The 18220-nt window shown below is 34.3% G+C and overlaps 1 protein-coding gene across 2 annotated transcripts in view; it reads left to right on the plus strand.

Annotated features, from left to right (window-relative positions):
* The window catches only part of SLC38A6 (solute carrier family 38 member 6), a 68948-nt gene that overhangs the window by 28566 nt on the left and 22162 nt on the right, over positions 1-18220 (plus strand). For both annotated transcript variants that reach the window (XM_070469441.1, XM_020893961.2), the window contains exons 6-7: positions 6642-6720; positions 17894-17976. In XM_070469441.1, coding sequence (XP_070325542.1) covers positions 6642-6720; positions 17894-17976 — 162 coding nt within the window. The remainder of the gene's footprint in view (positions 1-6641; positions 6721-17893; positions 17977-18220) is intronic.

Below are 18220 nucleotides of genomic sequence, written 5' to 3' on the forward strand. Positions count from 1 at the left end.
AAGGAATAAGAGGAGGAGGAAGAGAAGGAAAAGCCAGCATCCTGGCTTGGAACTCCTTTAAAAGGAAGATCAACTGGGAAGAGAAGACCACACAGAATGCATAAGTGAGCATATGGTTTCTTTAGGGAAGAATCTACTGTCAGAACTTCAGAGAAAATCTTTTTTTCTCCAATATCAATCACACACCAAGTATTAGTCACAGGGAACTAGTGTGGTCTAACAGATTGGAAAATCTACTGTCTTTTAAAAATCTCTGAACTTTATAATAGAAAAAAAATGTGACTCATTAAATTTAGTACTCTTATTCTTAGGATTATGGAAACTGTTACCTCTAGAAAATGGTGAGCCACATAGTAAAATACTTCTTAGAAGCGATTCCTGATTGATTCCCAGCACTGATGAATTGGGGTCCCAAAACAGACCAGAGCCAGAGAGAGCCCCCAGCTGCCTAGTGCCGCAGGCACCAGAGGGACATTTGCTGAGAGTGGCCGCTTAGACACAAAGTCAGAAAAGAAGCATCTGGAAGTTTTAATATTTAATGCTGTTACAGGGAAGAGAACTCTGGCTGAAGGCTTGAATTTAGTGGACTATAAGCAAAAGGATTAAGAACTGTAATAGCAAATAAGTACAGGTTTCCATATAGTTCCTCTAATTTTGTTGGATTATGAGAGTCCTTTCCCAAAAACCAAGGTAAGTAGTTAGTTCCATATGTGTTTGCATTTGCATTAGGTTTGCGATAGACCACTCAGTTAGCTAAAATATCCTAGAAATCAAGCAGGAAACTCAAATCATCTTTACTTAAGCTAAGAGAAAGTCCTATTAACTCTGATGAGTACGTGGTAAAAGTGAAGGTAATTGGTGTTTCTGATCTCGGCTCTTGCCCAACTCAAAACGCAAGGAGAGTGGCTCCTAGGAGTTTGTTAAGTTCTTATTTTGCTCTTCTGAAATATGAAGGACCACTGTTGATAGCATATTCTTTCCTTAGTTCTTTAAAAGAGAATAAAGATTGAATCACTGCTGCATATTGTGAAAGGAGAACCCTAAATATTAGTAGATATACTGAAACCTCCTGAAATTGCCATAATGACCCAGATTTTCCAGACTGACAGAGAACGCACAGCTCTACTCTGGCAGCCTTGATTAACACCTTAGGTTTGGGAATCTAAGAGAAACTCGGAGCCCTTTTATGTGGTCAAGGGGCACAGTTTCTAAGTCGCATGAACAGAAAGGTATAAATAAGATCATTCTTAGTTGAGAATTATAAAAACACCAAATTCTCAGTATTTTTCAAAATTGTGATGTAATATTAAATTAGAAACTCTTTAGCTTTACTTTATTCTTGAAAAAAAAACTTGTTGCTATTTTGTTTTGGTAAGACACTGAAGCCTCAGAAGTACTAGTTTGTACTATCACCTGGGAAACGGATTGGGCGTGCTGTTACAATGCCATCTGCTGGTCAGCTCATCTGTAGTCTTTTTTGAGGCCTGAATAATATTGTCCAGAAATTCTGGAAAGCTGTCTTAGAGGAGAAATAGAGGAAATTTGGAAGGGGAATCTTTCTCAAAAGTCCTTCCTGACAAAATTTACTGGTACATGTCACTTTAAAAATGTTTTTGAAAATGATGTATTTCTTAATAAAAAGTTTTATTAAAGTTTAATTACAGGGTTTTCAGGAGAGTAAATATTCTGGTCAGTTTTTATTCAAGTTTAAGATCTTGATAGATGGTAAAACAAAGATGTTTATTTTCCTAGGGTTATGGAAGGGAAAAGTTCCTCCATATATCTTTGATTTCCATTTGTACACAAAGTAGGGAAATGACCTTGTTTTCAAAATTTTTTTAAATCCTTTTTAAAAAGGAGAGATTCTATTGTGCCCCGTGTTGAGCGGGGATAGCCTTTCAGTGGCATTTGGACATTAAGTAGGAACACCAGGTTAGTAAGACACATTGAATAGAATAAACCAGTTGCTATCCATGACTGAAAACATGTTTGAAGTAAAACTGAATCTCTTTTAGAAGGAAAGGCAAACTTGTTATTTCCTCCCGCAGTTCATCTGTGTAGAACTGGCTGACTAATCCTTGAAGAAGTTGCTGAACTTTTTCCAAGTGCTGAAAAACCTAATTCTGTCTTAAAAATAGAGCTGTGCAATCTAACCTTCATATGTGTATTTTAAATGTTTAACAAAAAGGATAGCTATTTTTGTAAACTAATGGTTTCTTGGGTCCAAACTCCAATTGAAATCTCCAAACTCCAATTTGTCTTCTTTCTTTTGCTTTTTTTTGAGGAGTGCTGGGAAAAGTAGCCTATGAGAGAACAGGGTTTGTGGGAAGAGGGGTTGATTTTTATTTTTTATTTTTTCAGTTTCAGGGTAGTGTTAATATCTCAGATATGTGAGAATAGGAAACTTTCTCTTCTGAACTACAACGATAGCTGTAGATAAAATAGAATCATTGTGGTAAATCCAGTAGAGTCCTATCAGGAGATTCTTTAGCCTGTCTGAGGCATGTTGGCTAATCACTTTACCAAACCAGCTATAAAACTGAAATGAAAATACAGGTCAAAGCAAAACGAACATTTTAAGTGTTTTTAGTGCTTCTAACTTAGGTCCTGTGTTCCAGAAATTCTTTGTTTTCTTTGAACACAACTGTGAAACTCAGCATTCAGAAACAATTTATTGTTTAAATGGGATGAAAAAGAATAATTCTGGGGAGTGGTCCTTTCGGTAAACCTTTCTTATTTTTCTTTGCTGTGGTGGATTTCTTCTTCACTTTGCTTCTCTGCACTTTCTCATAGCATAACAGTTAATAGAGTAGATTTCTCAAGCCAGATGGGCTGTTTCCACCATCACTGTCTTGGACAAGTTAACTCTCCGAGTCTCCATCTCCTCATCTGTGAAATAAAGAATATCTGCCTCACAGGTTTGTGGTGAACAAATAAATTTAAAGAAGAAAGTAACCTGTAAATCAGTTGGAATAGGCATCCTAAGCCCCCGCCCCAGTGTTCGCTCTTGTAATTCTCCTCTTCGAGAGCACTTTCCCTTTTTGTGTTTTTGACATCTCTCCCCCCAGCCTCCATGCTCCCAACTCATGTGTTTCTCTTTATGATTAGATCAACCAATATTAATACCTTACCACTTGCTGTTGCCTAATCAAATTTTACCCTATTTTAGTCTTTTCTTAATGTACAGTTGCTTCTCCTCATGGTTTGTATAAAATACTTTCAACTCCTGTGTTTTGATTAAGTTGACAGAGTTTTTATTTCCTTCCAAGGGCGGTTTCTATTAAATGAGTTCTATTAGTTAGGTTTAAAATGAGGGAGAAAAGAATAGCTATGTGGTGAAACTAAATGATTTATGATGGCTGAATACCTGTCACTAAGGTATGTCTTCTAGCCCTAATTCTGGCTTTGGCGGTTTGGATGCCAGAACCACTTAACTATAACCATGGCTATTGTGGATGACCCTGCTCCAGCTATTATTTAGAGGACAACATGGTGTGTGTCATATTAGGAGTCCATACTGTGTATCGATGTCAGCAAAAATCATTTACAATTCTTGCTTATGACCTGTCTGTAAGATAAGTCCTTAAACACTTCCTTATGCTATTAATAGAACACATGAGATGAAAGGTGTGGCAGGCGACTTTTGGAGTTAGTGAACCTTCCTGCGATGCAGGCGGATTCTTTACCAACTGAGCTATCAGAGAAGCCACTGGCAAAAACAATGGATACATAAGCATTCCTATTGATTTTATATTTTTGAAGCTTTTCCACTTTATTTTATTGAGCTGATTATTCTTTCTATGTAAATCTAATTAAGATGTATTCCTAACTTAATGTATATTTATAATATGTTAAGGTGCCAGTCCTTGCATGCAAGTTTACTTGTGGTTAGGAAGAAATAATCTATACAGTGAAAAGAGTGGCATCTTTCTTTGTTTCATCAGTTTTTCCCCCACATGAGCTCTGTGGTTTTGTAGCTCTTAAAACAAACACCAGCATTCTCTAAGAAAGGAGCAATATTTTACATGTTTTGTTATATTTATATCTTGTATACTGAGACTCTTTTTGAGAGAGAAACATATGTTTGATGAGTTCATATTTCTTGAAATATATGTGATTCTCTAGACTGGAATCTAATGAAATAGGACTCCCATTTGAAAACCAAAGAGTTAAGGCTACAACAGAGGATAAACGTGATCAAATGATTAGCCAGGGGCTAATAGAAATTCTGGGAAGAATGACAGATTGTATATTAGGAAGAAATAGGATCTCATATTCATTGAAGCTTTTTACAACTAAAGATCTAAAAGAAATAATAGAAAATTGCTGAAAGAGATGAATGTCTGAAACCTTAGTAAAGCATGTGGTATTGGATTAATCCAAGCAAGAAAGACTGATGGACAGATAATAAATTACATTGTGTAGGAAGTCTGCATTCCTTGTTTAAAAGGTACTTTTGTCTTTTTTGTTTCTTGCAAGATATATTTAAGTAGCCCTAGGCCAGTTTCAGAAAATTCAGTTCATGATTTTCATCATCACACCATATGTGTATGATTCTTTGGAATAGATAAAGTATTGCAAGCAAAGACCCCCAAATTCTTGACTAGAGAAGGTTAATCTAAACCTTCCTTCTGTTCTGTACCAAACTGGTAGCATTTTTCCATATGAGAATATGAATGACTTAGAATATCTTTCCACATACAATTAATTGTTATGTCCCATAACTAACAAAGCGTTTGAAGAAATGTACTGAACTTCTGCTGACTAAAAGGCTTTATTTCAACAGCTGTACTTCTGCTGGGGAAAAAAAAAGTCATAAACTGGAAAGTATGAATATGTGTATTTTCACTGAAGAGAAGTGGCCATTAACTGTTCTAAATTTTACTTTGCCATAGGTACATGTTGGGTTTTTTTTTCCATTTATTTTTATTAGTTGGAGGCTAATTACTTCACAACATTGCAGTGGGTTTTGTCATACATTGACATGAATCAGCCATGGAGTTACATGTATTCCCCATCCCAATCCCTCCTCCCACCTCCCTCTCCACCCGATTCCTCTGGGTCTTCCCAGTGCACCAGGTCCAAGCACTTGTCTCGTGCATCCATGTTTTTTTTTTTTTTAAATGAGAGTGTATGTGTTTGTATGTGTAAGTATTGCCTATCTTCATATAAACTTATACACAAACTAGTATATAACCTTTCCCCCACCCCCCAAGTTGAGCAGTCATGCAGCACTGTAATAATTGTGAAGCTCAGCTACTTTTAAATTTGTTGGTTGAAAAATATACATTCCTTTTTTAAAACTCTTTGAGCTTTTCAATCAGTTTTTCCTCAGATTTTTGCCATTCAGACTTGGCATTTATTTATGTTCTTGGTTTTTGTAGGTCCAAGGAGAAAGTGAAATGTTTCCTGAAATATAAATAAGTAATAAAATTAACATGCACACAGAGTGCTGTCTATTCTTCATGGACATATTCCTCTTGGCTCTTTTTAAATATATACTTAATCTCTAGGGGAAACAGATTATTACTCTGTTAAACTGACTCCACATCATCTGGGTTTCTGTATGTTACTTAAGCATTTAAGTTTAATCTCAAGTATTTACATATAAATGAGTTCTCTATTCTGTAACCATATGAAAACATTTCCCAGTGTGGGATGGAAAGTTTATAAGATGTGAGGTTTTTTTTTTTTTTTTTTTTAATAGCTACACCAGAAATAGGATCATTATTAAAATGCTGTAAAAGATGGTTATTTCTTGGATCCTGTCTGATAGAATGTGAGAAATATTGCTAACTTTGGCTTTTGTTTACATAATACAAAGGAGCCCTGTTAATAAGACAGAATAATAATTGTAAGTTTTGTCCCTTTAATGTGCTTAATAATTTAAATTGAATCTTTTCTAATCTGTTTTGGAGAGCAATTTAAAATGTAACTCAATTTACATTTTGCTATTGTTTTATAATAGCATGAGTCCAAAGTGTGTATGGAAAGACCATAGAAGAGAAAGAGAATAAGTGAGACTACTAGGGGGAGGTCTGTCTCTAATAAGCAAGAACAAATAATCAGGTTTATTAGCTATGCTTATTTATCTCTATTTCTATATCAATTGTTGCTAAACTAGTCTCTAATGCCTTGTACTGGGAGATAGCATTAAGAGTTTTTTTCTAGCTTCATGGGAAGATCCCCTGGACTAGGAAATAACAACCCATTCCAGTATTCTTGCCTGGGAAAGTTTCCATAGACAGAGGAGCTCGGTGGGCTACAGCCCATAGGGTCACAGAGTCAGATATGACTGAGCACTCACATACGCATGCACACGCACAGGCAAAATTTTGTTTCTAAATGGGTTGTAATCAAGACCCTTTCTCTTACCTAAATGTTTTGCCTTGAACTTGAAATGTAAACAAAAGATACCTAATGAGCTTACCAATTATTCTTCTCTACAAAGATTATTAATTATTTATCTTTATTTATCTCTATTCCTGGTATATATCCTTCTTTGAGGACAGTGCAGTATGAATTAACCTTCCACATGCTGTCATAGCCCGAATCGGTATCCGTGTTTCTGAATAAGATTGTTCTGTAAATGGTTAAAAGTTATAGGATTCTAATAGGAACTCTTTTTATTCTGTCTGCAGCAATGTCATCTTATCTTTTAATCATTAAAACAGAACTTCCTGCTACTATTTCAGAATTTTTATCTGGAGACTACAGTGGGTAAGAAAAAGTATTTCACGTTGTATTCATTTATCTATTAATTCAATAAATATCTATTAAGCCCTTGTGGGAAATAAGATAAATGTAGTTCCTGCCCTCAAGACACTTACAAAGTTATGCAGAGACAGTAGTCACAAGAGGAGGAAATCCTGCAGACCGCTGGTGGTACCTCATTGTGTACAGAACAGTGAACTCTCTGACAGGCCAGTGTCAATCCTTGCTTTCCATGGGGGCATGAAAGAGCAGGACAGGTATGAGCCAGCTCTTCGAGAAGAGTGGAGAAGAAATTTCTGGATATGAAAGATTGGCTGGAAGAGCGGGGAAGCTGGAAGCACTGACGGTAAAGGTCTTAAAGTAGGGGAGCAGATAATCCTGCTGTCACTTTTCAGCAAACCACAGTGATAAAGAGAAATCAGAGTGATAAAGTTACAGCATACTTGAGTAAAATCCTGTTATAAAGCATTATTGGAAAAAAAATTGTTTCATTTCCTGTTTTTAACAATATTATATATACTACTAAATCATGTTATACTGCCCTTCTCCTTTCTTTTTTTTTATAAAAACACTGGGTTCTAAAGACTATTAACTCATCTTTTTTTATGAGAAAAAAACTCCAAATTATTATACTTTTCCTCTTACTATATATAACATGAAATTTTGAGAAAAACAAACTTGAAAGGGCTAAATGAATCCTTTTAATTGTCATCAGATTAATTCATATAATTTCTAAATCACAACACCAAAATCCATCAGACTTTTCTATTTAAATATTTGGTTGTTTTGCTCCAATATTTTGTTCCAACTTGTTCTGGATTGCAGGGCAAGTTTTCAAAATTGAGTTTTAGCTTTTACAAGTTGGCTTCCTTGAAAGAATTCTACTTAGACAACTGCAAATACATATTTATAAGAAAAATATGATATAATTTAGATCTGAATAGGAACTATGAAGATAATGTGATTGAAAAAAAAGTAAGAAGTCCTTACTGATTTTTCATCATTGGAAGATGTGCTTTTGTGTTGTACTTTACAGTTTACAAAGTTTCCATATTCATTGTCACATTTGATACTTAGAGATACCTTGTTTTATCTGTAGCTTTATCTAGTTTTAAGTTTTATGCTCTTATTTTGATAAACAATTGCTAAATGACACACCTATGTAAAATTTGCTTTTACATTTGCTGTAAGAAATAATGAGGACAACTTCTATTACTCAAAAAATTCTATACCATAAATTTCCATTATAATTTAGGGCTAAGAAACTCAAAGCAATAAGAGGTAAAATGAAGAATGTTAGGTTAAGAGTAAGGAAACATGTGTTCTATTCATTTCATATTCAGTAATCTCAGGAAATTAATTTAACTTCTTTGGCCGTATAACTTAATTTTGAGCCTGAGGTTTCTTTATCTGGTGTTATGGTGGTACCTGTATTGCCTTCTTAACAAAGTTGTTGGGATGGCCAAATAAGATATTATACACATACATGCTTTTGTAAACTGATAGTATAATGTAAATGTGGGAAATCAAGCAACTCCATAATGTTGTATGTCAGTTACAACTCAGTTTTTAAAAAGAAATTGCAATAATAACTGTATAAAGGTGGTTTTTCCCTATGTGCTCTAACTGCCAGAAAGGTCAAGGTCAAATTTAAATGTATTGCATTAACTGTGTTAATCTTAATAGTTGCCACTTGTGTTGTCCTTTTTCTTGATCCTGAATTTGGTAACTTCTATTTGCTTTTTTTATGCCATATGTCTTTGCGGAAAGAAGAGGGACAAAAATACATACAAAGTTTTAGAAATAATTAAGGTAGTATGTGACAGAGTTGCTATTAAAACTTAGGTCTTCTTTCTTTAAAAGTGATACTTTTACCATAGCCTCATTTTAAATCAGTTGTCATTTACTTATTTTCTCTAATTTGTTTAAAGAAATAAATAAAAAGTAACTTCCATCTTATTCACATTAGTAGAAAATCGATCAGTTATTTTTATGTCAGAAATGAATTTTTAAAACTGTATATACTTCAAATACTGTGAACAGTTTGCAACATGTTACGATGTTTTAAAATTGCTCATCTTGTTTTAAATATAATATATATTCACTTATTTTGGATTTCAAAGTTTTCAAAAGCATTAGTATGTGACTAATTGTATTAATTGGTTAGAATGCAGATAAATCATGTCTTTAAAGTTTAATACTATGAAAAAAGTTTAATACTATGAAATAATTAAGAAATAAATGTTATGGTAATTGATTTGACTACCTAGCACAGTTTATTTCTAGGTCGAGTTACAGAGCAATATTTCTTCTGTGAGATCAATATAATATTGGTATACTTTTAGGTTTTGAGTTACAATAAATTGCAGTTAAGAATTTTCACTTGTGCTTATGTTCTGTGTTATATGTGAGATTTGATGTACCTTTGTGAAAAATAAACCTTTATAAAGATGTTATCAAAAAGAAACTACTGTTATAATATTCTAATTTCAAAAATTATTATTAGAAGTCAGAAGCTATAATACTTATACCAAATTTTTATGAGGCATCTATATTTTTCATAGAGTAACATTTTTAAAAAATCTGTGGCTGTTACAACTTGGAAACTCTGTGTTAACATTTAATGATCTTGTCAGCAGAATATGATTGACACAATTAAGTTGTCTTGCATTTGAGTTACATAATTGATATGGGATGTGAGTAAGATCCTAATTCAGAACATATGATACTCTTGTTCCATTCCATTCGAGAATGAAATTAAAGCAACTTATAAATAAATCTGGTTTTCATTAAAATCTGGGGGAAAAAATCTGCATGCCAAAGCATTTGCAATACAGCTAGGGATCTATACTCTATATTTCATACTTGGAACAATTTTATCATATAGGATTAAATCCACAGATCACACAAGTTTTCTAGGAAGTATAAAACTTTTTACTCTAATTCTTTTGGCTTGAAGAGAACGTATATTTAGATCACAGTAGGAAACAGGGGTTCTGTTAGATAACTCTTTTCTTCCCCCACTTAGGAAAAATTTTAAGGTTAGCGTATTATTCTGAAATCTTCATTTTTCAATTGTGCTTCTGCGATTTCTTTGGACTGGCTTGTATTTCTCAAGCTGGAGTTTTATTTTGTAAAGTTTAGTCATTTCTGCTCCTTGGAAAATATCTATTGCCAAATACAATTCAGTTGACTGTGACATGCACATGAAATTTGAACTAATTTTGCTGTTCATTACTGTATTGCCTTGATTGTTGACAAATGGTAAAGAAAAGCATTGTATTTATAATTGGCTGTGTTAACATAACTTAATATAAGATAAGAAATGACTAATAGTAATCAGTAGCAAAACTAGGGATAGAGAAATATTTTGTAAAAAAGTTCTTTTTAATATCAGAGATTAAAAGTGTAGTCTTGTGAAGAGGAGAGCGTAAAGAAATCACAGTCTTGAGAAAAATGAAGCCATAAATTCAGAGTGACTATTCAAGAATAGAGAGTATTTCCATTGCTTCTGTTACTAAGATCATCATTGTCCTTTTGCTGATTTTGTAGACGTATACAATGAAGTTGTTGAACCAGTTGATATCTGAGGTCCCTTCTAGCTCTAACATTCCATAACTCCGAGATTCTGAGTTACCACTGGGAGGAGGTGAACTTTTATCTTCAGACCCAAAGCTTTGGGCAGTCGTGTGACTTCCATGGACATGAGTGAATGGTGATCTGAAATAATGTAAAGTTATAAAGTATAATACATAATAGTAAATGTTACAGAGTGCAGGATTTCAAAGTGTTCCTGAGATTGTTAACGCAGGAGAAAAGAATCTTTGGTCCATAGGATTAAAGTGCTCCCTTTGTCCAACTCTTGCTTCGTGAAAGGAGGGACAGCAGAACTAACAGATGGAGTCTTCTTTGGTGTGCCTCTGGGCCTTTTTTTCTCCTGGCGCTGCAACTGTCTGAGTCTGTTTTGGGTCACAGAAGGAAAGAGATTTCAGGCATGGAGCCCTGGGCTTTTTGCCAGCTTTAGAAATTTAGTTGCCAGGTGTTCCTCTGTGAGGGATATTTTGAAGTTCTCATTTTCATGCGTATTCAAGAGTGAGTAGAAGACGAATATGCCAGGAAGTGTCATGTTGTATTTGTAATCTCCATGCTCTCTTAGAACCTCCTGCATACCAGGACTTGAGGAGCATGTGCAGATGTAGAGAGCACAGCTTCAGGCCCATTAACTAGAAATACTTGTGTGCAGGATTTAGTGTCTGGCATGTGCATTTCCTAAAGACATGAGTTAGGGTGGAGAAGCGCAAGCTATGATCATGGTGTTTCTTCAGCTGCTGCTCCTTCTCTTGTCCTGTTAAAGACGAAGTTGTCAGCACCCAACAGTACCTTTTCAAGATACACTAAAGAGGACTTCTTCATAAACTAAGGTGTAAAAGAGACACAGTGAATCATAATGTTTGTGTTAGAACCCATGGGTTGAAGCTGATTTAAAGGAAAACCTTTTCTTTCTTTTTTTTAAAAAATTGAGATATTGATGCTTGTGTTGGTGCTTGGTTGCTTCAGTCATGTCCGACCGTTTGTGACTCCATGGACCACAGCCTGCCAGGCCCCTCGGTCCATGGGGATTCTCTTGACAAGAATACTGGAGTGGGTGGCCATGCCCTCCTCCAGGGGGTCTTCCTGACCCAGGGATTGAACCCATGTCTCCTGCATTGCAGGTAGATTCTTTACTGCTGAGTCACTGGGCTTAACATATAACATTGTCAACTATATATTGTGTAAGTTTAAGGTATCCAGTGTGTAAATTTGATACACATATATTGTGGTATGATTACCACTGTAGTGTTTAGCTGATACCTCCATTACCTCACATAATTATCATTTCTTTTTTTGTGGCGAGAATATTTAAGATTCTGTCTCTTAGCAACTTCCAAGTATATAAAATAATTCTGTTAACTATAATCACATTGTTTTGCATTAGATTCCCAGAACTTATTCATCTTCTAACTGCAAATTTGTACCATTTGACCAACATCTCCTCCTTTCCTTACCTACCAGCCCCTGCTAACCACCATTCTACTGTTTCTTAAATTCCACATATACATAATATACAGTATCTGTCTTGTTCTGTCTGACTTATCTCTCTTAGCATAATGTCCTCAGTGTCCATCAGTGTTGTCACAAATGGCAAAATACCTTTCTCATGGCTGAATAATATTCCAGTGTGTGTTTGTGTGTGTTTTACCACATTTTCTTTATCTCTTCATCCATTAACAGACACTTAGGTTGTTTCCGTGTCTTGGCTACTCTGAATAATAGCCTATAAACATTGGAGTGCAGATATCTTTTTGATATCCTGTTTTCATTTTCTTTAAATATATGCCCAGATATGGGATTTTTGGATCAATCATGTGGTAGTTCTGCTTTTAATTTTTTGAGGAGCTAACTTACTATTTTCCATAGTGGCTGAACCAATTCACATTCCCACCAAAAGTGCACAAATCCTTCTTTTTCTCCACATCCCTGCCAATACTTGTTGTCTCTTGTTTTTTTGATGATATCCATACTAATAGGTGTGAGGTGATATTTCCTTGTGATTTTGATTTGTGTTTCCCTGATTACTGATATTGGTTGTCTTTTCATGTACCTGTTAACCATTCACATATCTCCTTTGGGAAAAAATATCTATTTATTTACTTTGCCCATTTTAAAATTGGATTTGTTTGATTTTTTTGCTGTTGAATTGTAAGAGTTCTCTATATATTTTTAATATTATCCCTTTACCAGATATATGATTTGGAAATATTTTCTCTCATTCTGTGGACTGCCTTATCATTCTGGTAATTGTTTCTTTTATTGTGCAAAACTTTTCATTTTGATATAGTTCCATTTATTTTTGCTTTTGTTGCTTGTGCTTTTGGTGTCATATTTAAAAAAAAAATTGTTGCTAAGACCAATGTCAAGAAGCTTTTTCTTTATGTTTTCTCTCTAAATTTTAGTTTCAGGTTTTACATTTAAGTCTTTATTTCAAGTTAATTTTTGTGAGTGGTGTAAGATGGATTTCATTTTTCTGTATATGGCTATCCAGTTTCCTCAGTATAATTTTTTGAAAAGACTCCCACTAAATATTCCTGAGTCGTTTCTCAAATATTAGTTGACAGTATATGGGGTGGGAGAGTATGCCTAGGCTCTATAGTCTGCTGTTTTGAACTATGTGTCTTTTTTTATGCCAGTACTATACTGTTTTGATTACTAAAGCTTTGCAGTATACTTTGAAGTCAACTTTGTTTTCTTTCTCAGGATTGCTTTGGCTATTTGGAGCCTTTTGTAGTTCCATACAAATTTTAGAATTTTTGTTCTATTTTGAGAAAAAAACTTTCATTGGGACTTGATAGGGATTGCATTGACTATAGATAGCTTTGGATAGTTTGGACATTTTAACAATGTTGATTATTCTAATCCATTAACACAGACGGGTTATCTTTCTTGTTGTTTGTGTCTTCAATTTCTTTCATTTAAGTTTGACTGTCTTTCACTTTGGTTAAATATTTGTAAGTATTTTATTGCTTTCATGCTATTGTGAGTGGGATACAGACCAGGAGCTGACTGTGGCTGAGATCATGAACTCCTTATTGCCAAATTCAGACTTAAATTGAAGAAAATAGGGAAAACCACCAGACCATTCAGGTATGACCTAAATCAAATCCCTTACAATTATACATTGGAAGTGACAAATAGATTCAAGGGATTAGATCTGATAGAGTGCCTGAAGAACTATGGATGGAGGTTCGTGACATTGTACAGGAGGCAGTGATCAAGACCATCCCCAAGAAAAAGAAATGCAAAAAGGTAAAATGGCTGTCTGAAGAGGCCTTACAAATAGCTGAGGAAAGAAGAGAAGCTAAAAGCAAAGGAAAAAAGGAAACATATACCCATTTGAATGCAGAGTTCCAAAGAATAGCAAGGAGAGATAAGAAAGCTTTCCTCAGTGATCAATGCTAAGAAATAGAGGAAAATAACAGAATGGGAAAGACTAGAGATCTCTTCAAGAAAATTAGACATACCAAGGGAACATTTCATGCAAAGATGGGCATAATAAAGGACATAAATGGTATGGACCTAACAGAAGCAGAAGATATTAAGAAGAGGTGGCAAGAATACACAGAAGAACTATACAAAAAAGATCTTGATGACCCAGATAACCATGATGGTGTGATCACTCACCTAGAACCAGACATCCTGGAGTTCGAAGTCATGTGGTCCTTAGGAAGCATCACTATGAACAAAGCTAGTGGAGGTGATGGAATTCCAGTTGAACCATTTCAAATCCTGGAAGATGATACTGTGAAAGTGCTGCACTCAATATGCCAGCAAATTTGGGAAACTCAGCAGTGGCCCAGGACTGGAAAAGGTCAGTTTTTATTTCAATCCCAAAGAAGGGCAATCTCAGAGAATGTTCAAACTACCACACAATTGCACTTATCTCACTCGCTTGCAAAGTAATGCTCAAAATTCTCCAAGCCAGGCTTCAACAGTACAAAGAACTATGAACTTCCAGATGTTCAAGCTAGATTTAGAAAAGGCAGAGGAACCAGAGATCAAATTGCCAACATACGTTGGATCATCGAAAAAGCAAGAGAGTTACAGACAAATATCTACTGCTTTATTGACTATGCCAAAGCCTTTGACCATGTGGATCACAGCAAACTGTGGAAAATTCTGAAAGAGATGGGAATACCAGACCACCTGACCTGTCTCCTGAGAAATTTGTATGCAAACCAAAAAGCAACAGTTAGAACTGGACATGGAACAACAGACTGGTTCCAAATCGGGAAAGGAGTACATCAAGGCTGTATATTGTCACCCTGCTTATTTAACATCTATGCAGAGTACATTATGCAAAATGCCGGGCTGGATGAAGCACAAGCTGTAATCAAGATTGCTGGTAGAAATATCAATAACCTCAGATATGCAGATGACACCACCCTTATGGCAGAAAGTGAAGAACTGAAGAGCCTCTTGATGAAGGTGAAAGAGGAGAGTGAAAAAGTTGGCTTAAAACTCAACATTCAGAAAGCTAAGATCATGGCATCCAGTCCCATCACTTCATGGCAAATAGATGTGGAAACAATGGAAACAGTGAGAGACTTTATTTTCTTGGGCTCCAAAATCACTGCAAATGGTGACTGCAGCCATGAAATTAAAAGATGCTTGCTCCTTGGAAGAAAAGTTATGACCAAACTAGACAACATATTAAAAAACAGAGACATTCCTTTGCCAACAAAGGTCTGTTGAGTCAAGGCTCAACAGTAGTCATGTATGAATGTGAGAGTTGGACTATAAAGAAAGCTGAGTGCTGAAGAATTGATGTTTTTGAACTGTGGTGTTGGAGAAGACTCTTGAGAGTCCCTTGGACTGCAAGGAGATCAAACAAGTCAATCCTAAAGGAAATCAGTCCTGAATATTCATTGGAAGGATTGATGCTGAAGCTGAAACTCCAGTACTCTGGCCACCTGATGAGAAGAACTGACTCCTTGGAAAGGACCCTGATGCTGGGAAAGATGGAAGGTGGGAGGAGAAGGGGACAACAGAGGATGAGATGGTTGGATGGCATCACCAACTCGATGGACATGAGTTTGAGTAAACTCCGGGAGTTGGTGATGGACAGGGAGGCCTGGCATGCTGCAATCCATGGGATTGCAAAGAGTCGGACATGACTGAACTACTAAACTGTTTGTTTTATTTCTTTTTCAGATACTTTAGTTAGTTTATAAAAATACAACTGATTTCTGTGTGTTGTTTATGTATCATTCAGCTTTATAATTTTTTTGATTAGCTCTAACAGTTTTTCTGGTTGAAGTCTTTAGAATTTACTATATATAAGATCATATCTGCAAATAAAAACAGATTTACTTCTTATCCAATTTGGATGCCACTTATTTCTTTATTTTGCCTGATTGTTTTAGCTAGGACTTCCAGTACTATGTTGAATAAGAATGGTGAGGGTAGGCATTCTTGTCTCATTCCTGACCTTAGAGGAAAAACTTTAAGCCTTTCACTGTTGAGTATGATATTAGCTGTGAGCTTGTTATACATGGCCCTTATGTTGAGATTTGTTCCCTCTCTACTAAATTTGTTTTTTTTTTAAAAAAACAAAAAAACTAAAGTTTTTTTTTTTTAAATCATAAATGAACGTTGTGTTTTGTCACATGCTTTTTTGGCATCTATTTTTTTAATCATATGTTTTTAACATATTTTTATAAAACATATTTTTTAACATTTTTATTATATGTCTTGACATATTTGACCATGTGTTTTTTATTTTTCATTCTGTTAATGTGCTATATCATGTTGACTGAGTTTCATATGTTGACCCATCCTTGCATCCTATGGATAAATCCCAGTTGATCATAATATATGATGCTTTTAATGTGCTATTGGATTTGGTTTACTAATATTTTGTTGAGAATTTTTATAGTATATTCGCCAGGATATTCTGTAAGTTTTGTTTTTTGTAATATTCTTTTGTGGCTTTGATAGTAGGGCATGCTGACTTTATAAAATGAGTTTGGAACTGTTCTGTCCTGTCCAGTTTTTGGGAAGTTTGCAAAACACTGGCACTAGTTTTTCTTTAAATGTTTGGTGGAATTTGCCCATGAAACCATCTGATCCTGGGCTTTTCCTTTTTAGTAGGTTTTTTTTATTACTGGTGCAGTGATCTTACTCATTATTAGTCTGTTTATATTTTTTAGTTCTTTATGATTCAGTCTTGATACACTGTATGTTTCTAGGAATTTGTCCATTTTCTTAATTTAACATGGCAGTGGGAGACTTTGGCTATCTGGTAGTGAAAGAATACATTATAGTCAACTAGAAATTCAGAGAACATCTAGGAAAGGACTTGAAAAAGTCATACCTGTTACCTTTGATGCTCCCAGCTCTCATATTAGCATGAATTTTACTTTGTTAACATTTTGCATGTGCACATGCATATATCTCAGAGTAAAAATGATAGCTTCTTTACAGAAAATTTAGAAGACAAAGCAAATAAAAATTATACATAATACCATCTCTTACCTAATCCCTGCTATCATTTTATTTCCTTTGACTTTTTCCCCCAAAACATTTTTAATAGTTAATAATATTTAATAGTTAATATTTAATAGTTAATAATAGTTAATAATCATTATTTTGTATTTTTATCATTAGTATTTTCTGTTTTAGTAAACTGTCTTTTTAAAAAAAATAAAAATTGTTTAACATTCCATTGAGTATGCTGTTTTTGACAAACATTTTCTATTGTTATATAAGATTTTCCCTCAACTTTTTAATATTATAATAACATTATACTCACAGCTTCATGCACATAGAATTCTTTATATCTTAGATTATTCTCTCAGAGTAGATTACCTTACATTATCAGTATTTTTCCAAAAGATAGTGCTAATTGACAAGATCACTAAAAAGGTGTGAAGGACCAATTATTCACATCCTTGAATATTAATTTTTAAATATTTTTACTCAATCTCAATAGCCTTATTACTTATTTCTTTAATTAACATCAGAGATTGGATTTTTCTTCATGTATATTTACTAGTTGCACTTCTTTTATGAATTGCTTAATTTTTATATACCAAAGAGAAGTCTTTACTATTAAATTCTTAGGGAATTAAGTCTGATTTTTAAAAACTTCAACATATGTATTTTTATATTGAAACTTTAAATCCATGTATATGCCACCAATACACAAAATAAAGATTTCTCAGTGCTGCTACATAGAAATATCTGCTTTTGGTATCTTAAGTGTATCTTTCTAACTTTTTTAAAACTGTGCATCCATTTTTTAAAAATAATCAAATACACCATCACACATTTACCTACCTTTTCTCATTCAGTATTCTATTACCTTTATATGAAAAATGTAATATGTTTTCTCCTAGTAATTCATGCCCTTTCCTGAAAAATTTAAAAATATGTAAAATCACTGTATAAGAAGAAAAATTATCCATGCAGATATAATGGCTATAAATATAGTTCCTTTCCATTTTTAGTGAACCTTTATTTTCCCTCAAACTTGTTATCATATTAAATATATTTATGATATATTCAATATATTATTTTATATAAAATATGTCGAGGTGGTTTTAGTTGCTCTGTTCCTAAAGTAGAACTTTTTCCCCTATAGGTCTTGGTATCTTGATGGAGACACACTACTAATAATCATTTGTGTTGGCATTGTGTTCCCTCTTGCACTTCTTCCTAAAATAGGTAAGTCTTTATAGAAGAGGATGTTATTTGTTTATAAGAAAAGAGAAAAAAAATAATGTTAAGGGGCTTTTAGATTTCACAGTTCCACAGTTTTATCAGAAGGTGATTGTGAATAATTTTGAACTTGGATTTATTTCGGGTTCTTCAGCCTTCAGCCCTGCCTAGTTAACCTGTTAGTTGGTTTGCAGTAGTGTTTTGTCTGCCCCACTAAAATAAAATCTTTCCAACAGAACATTAAAGAGCA

Source organism: Odocoileus virginianus, chromosome 6, assembly GCF_023699985.2.
Source record: "Odocoileus virginianus isolate 20LAN1187 ecotype Illinois chromosome 6, Ovbor_1.2, whole genome shotgun sequence".
In the NCBI taxonomy this organism is placed as follows: domain Eukaryota; kingdom Metazoa; phylum Chordata; class Mammalia; order Artiodactyla; family Cervidae; genus Odocoileus; species Odocoileus virginianus.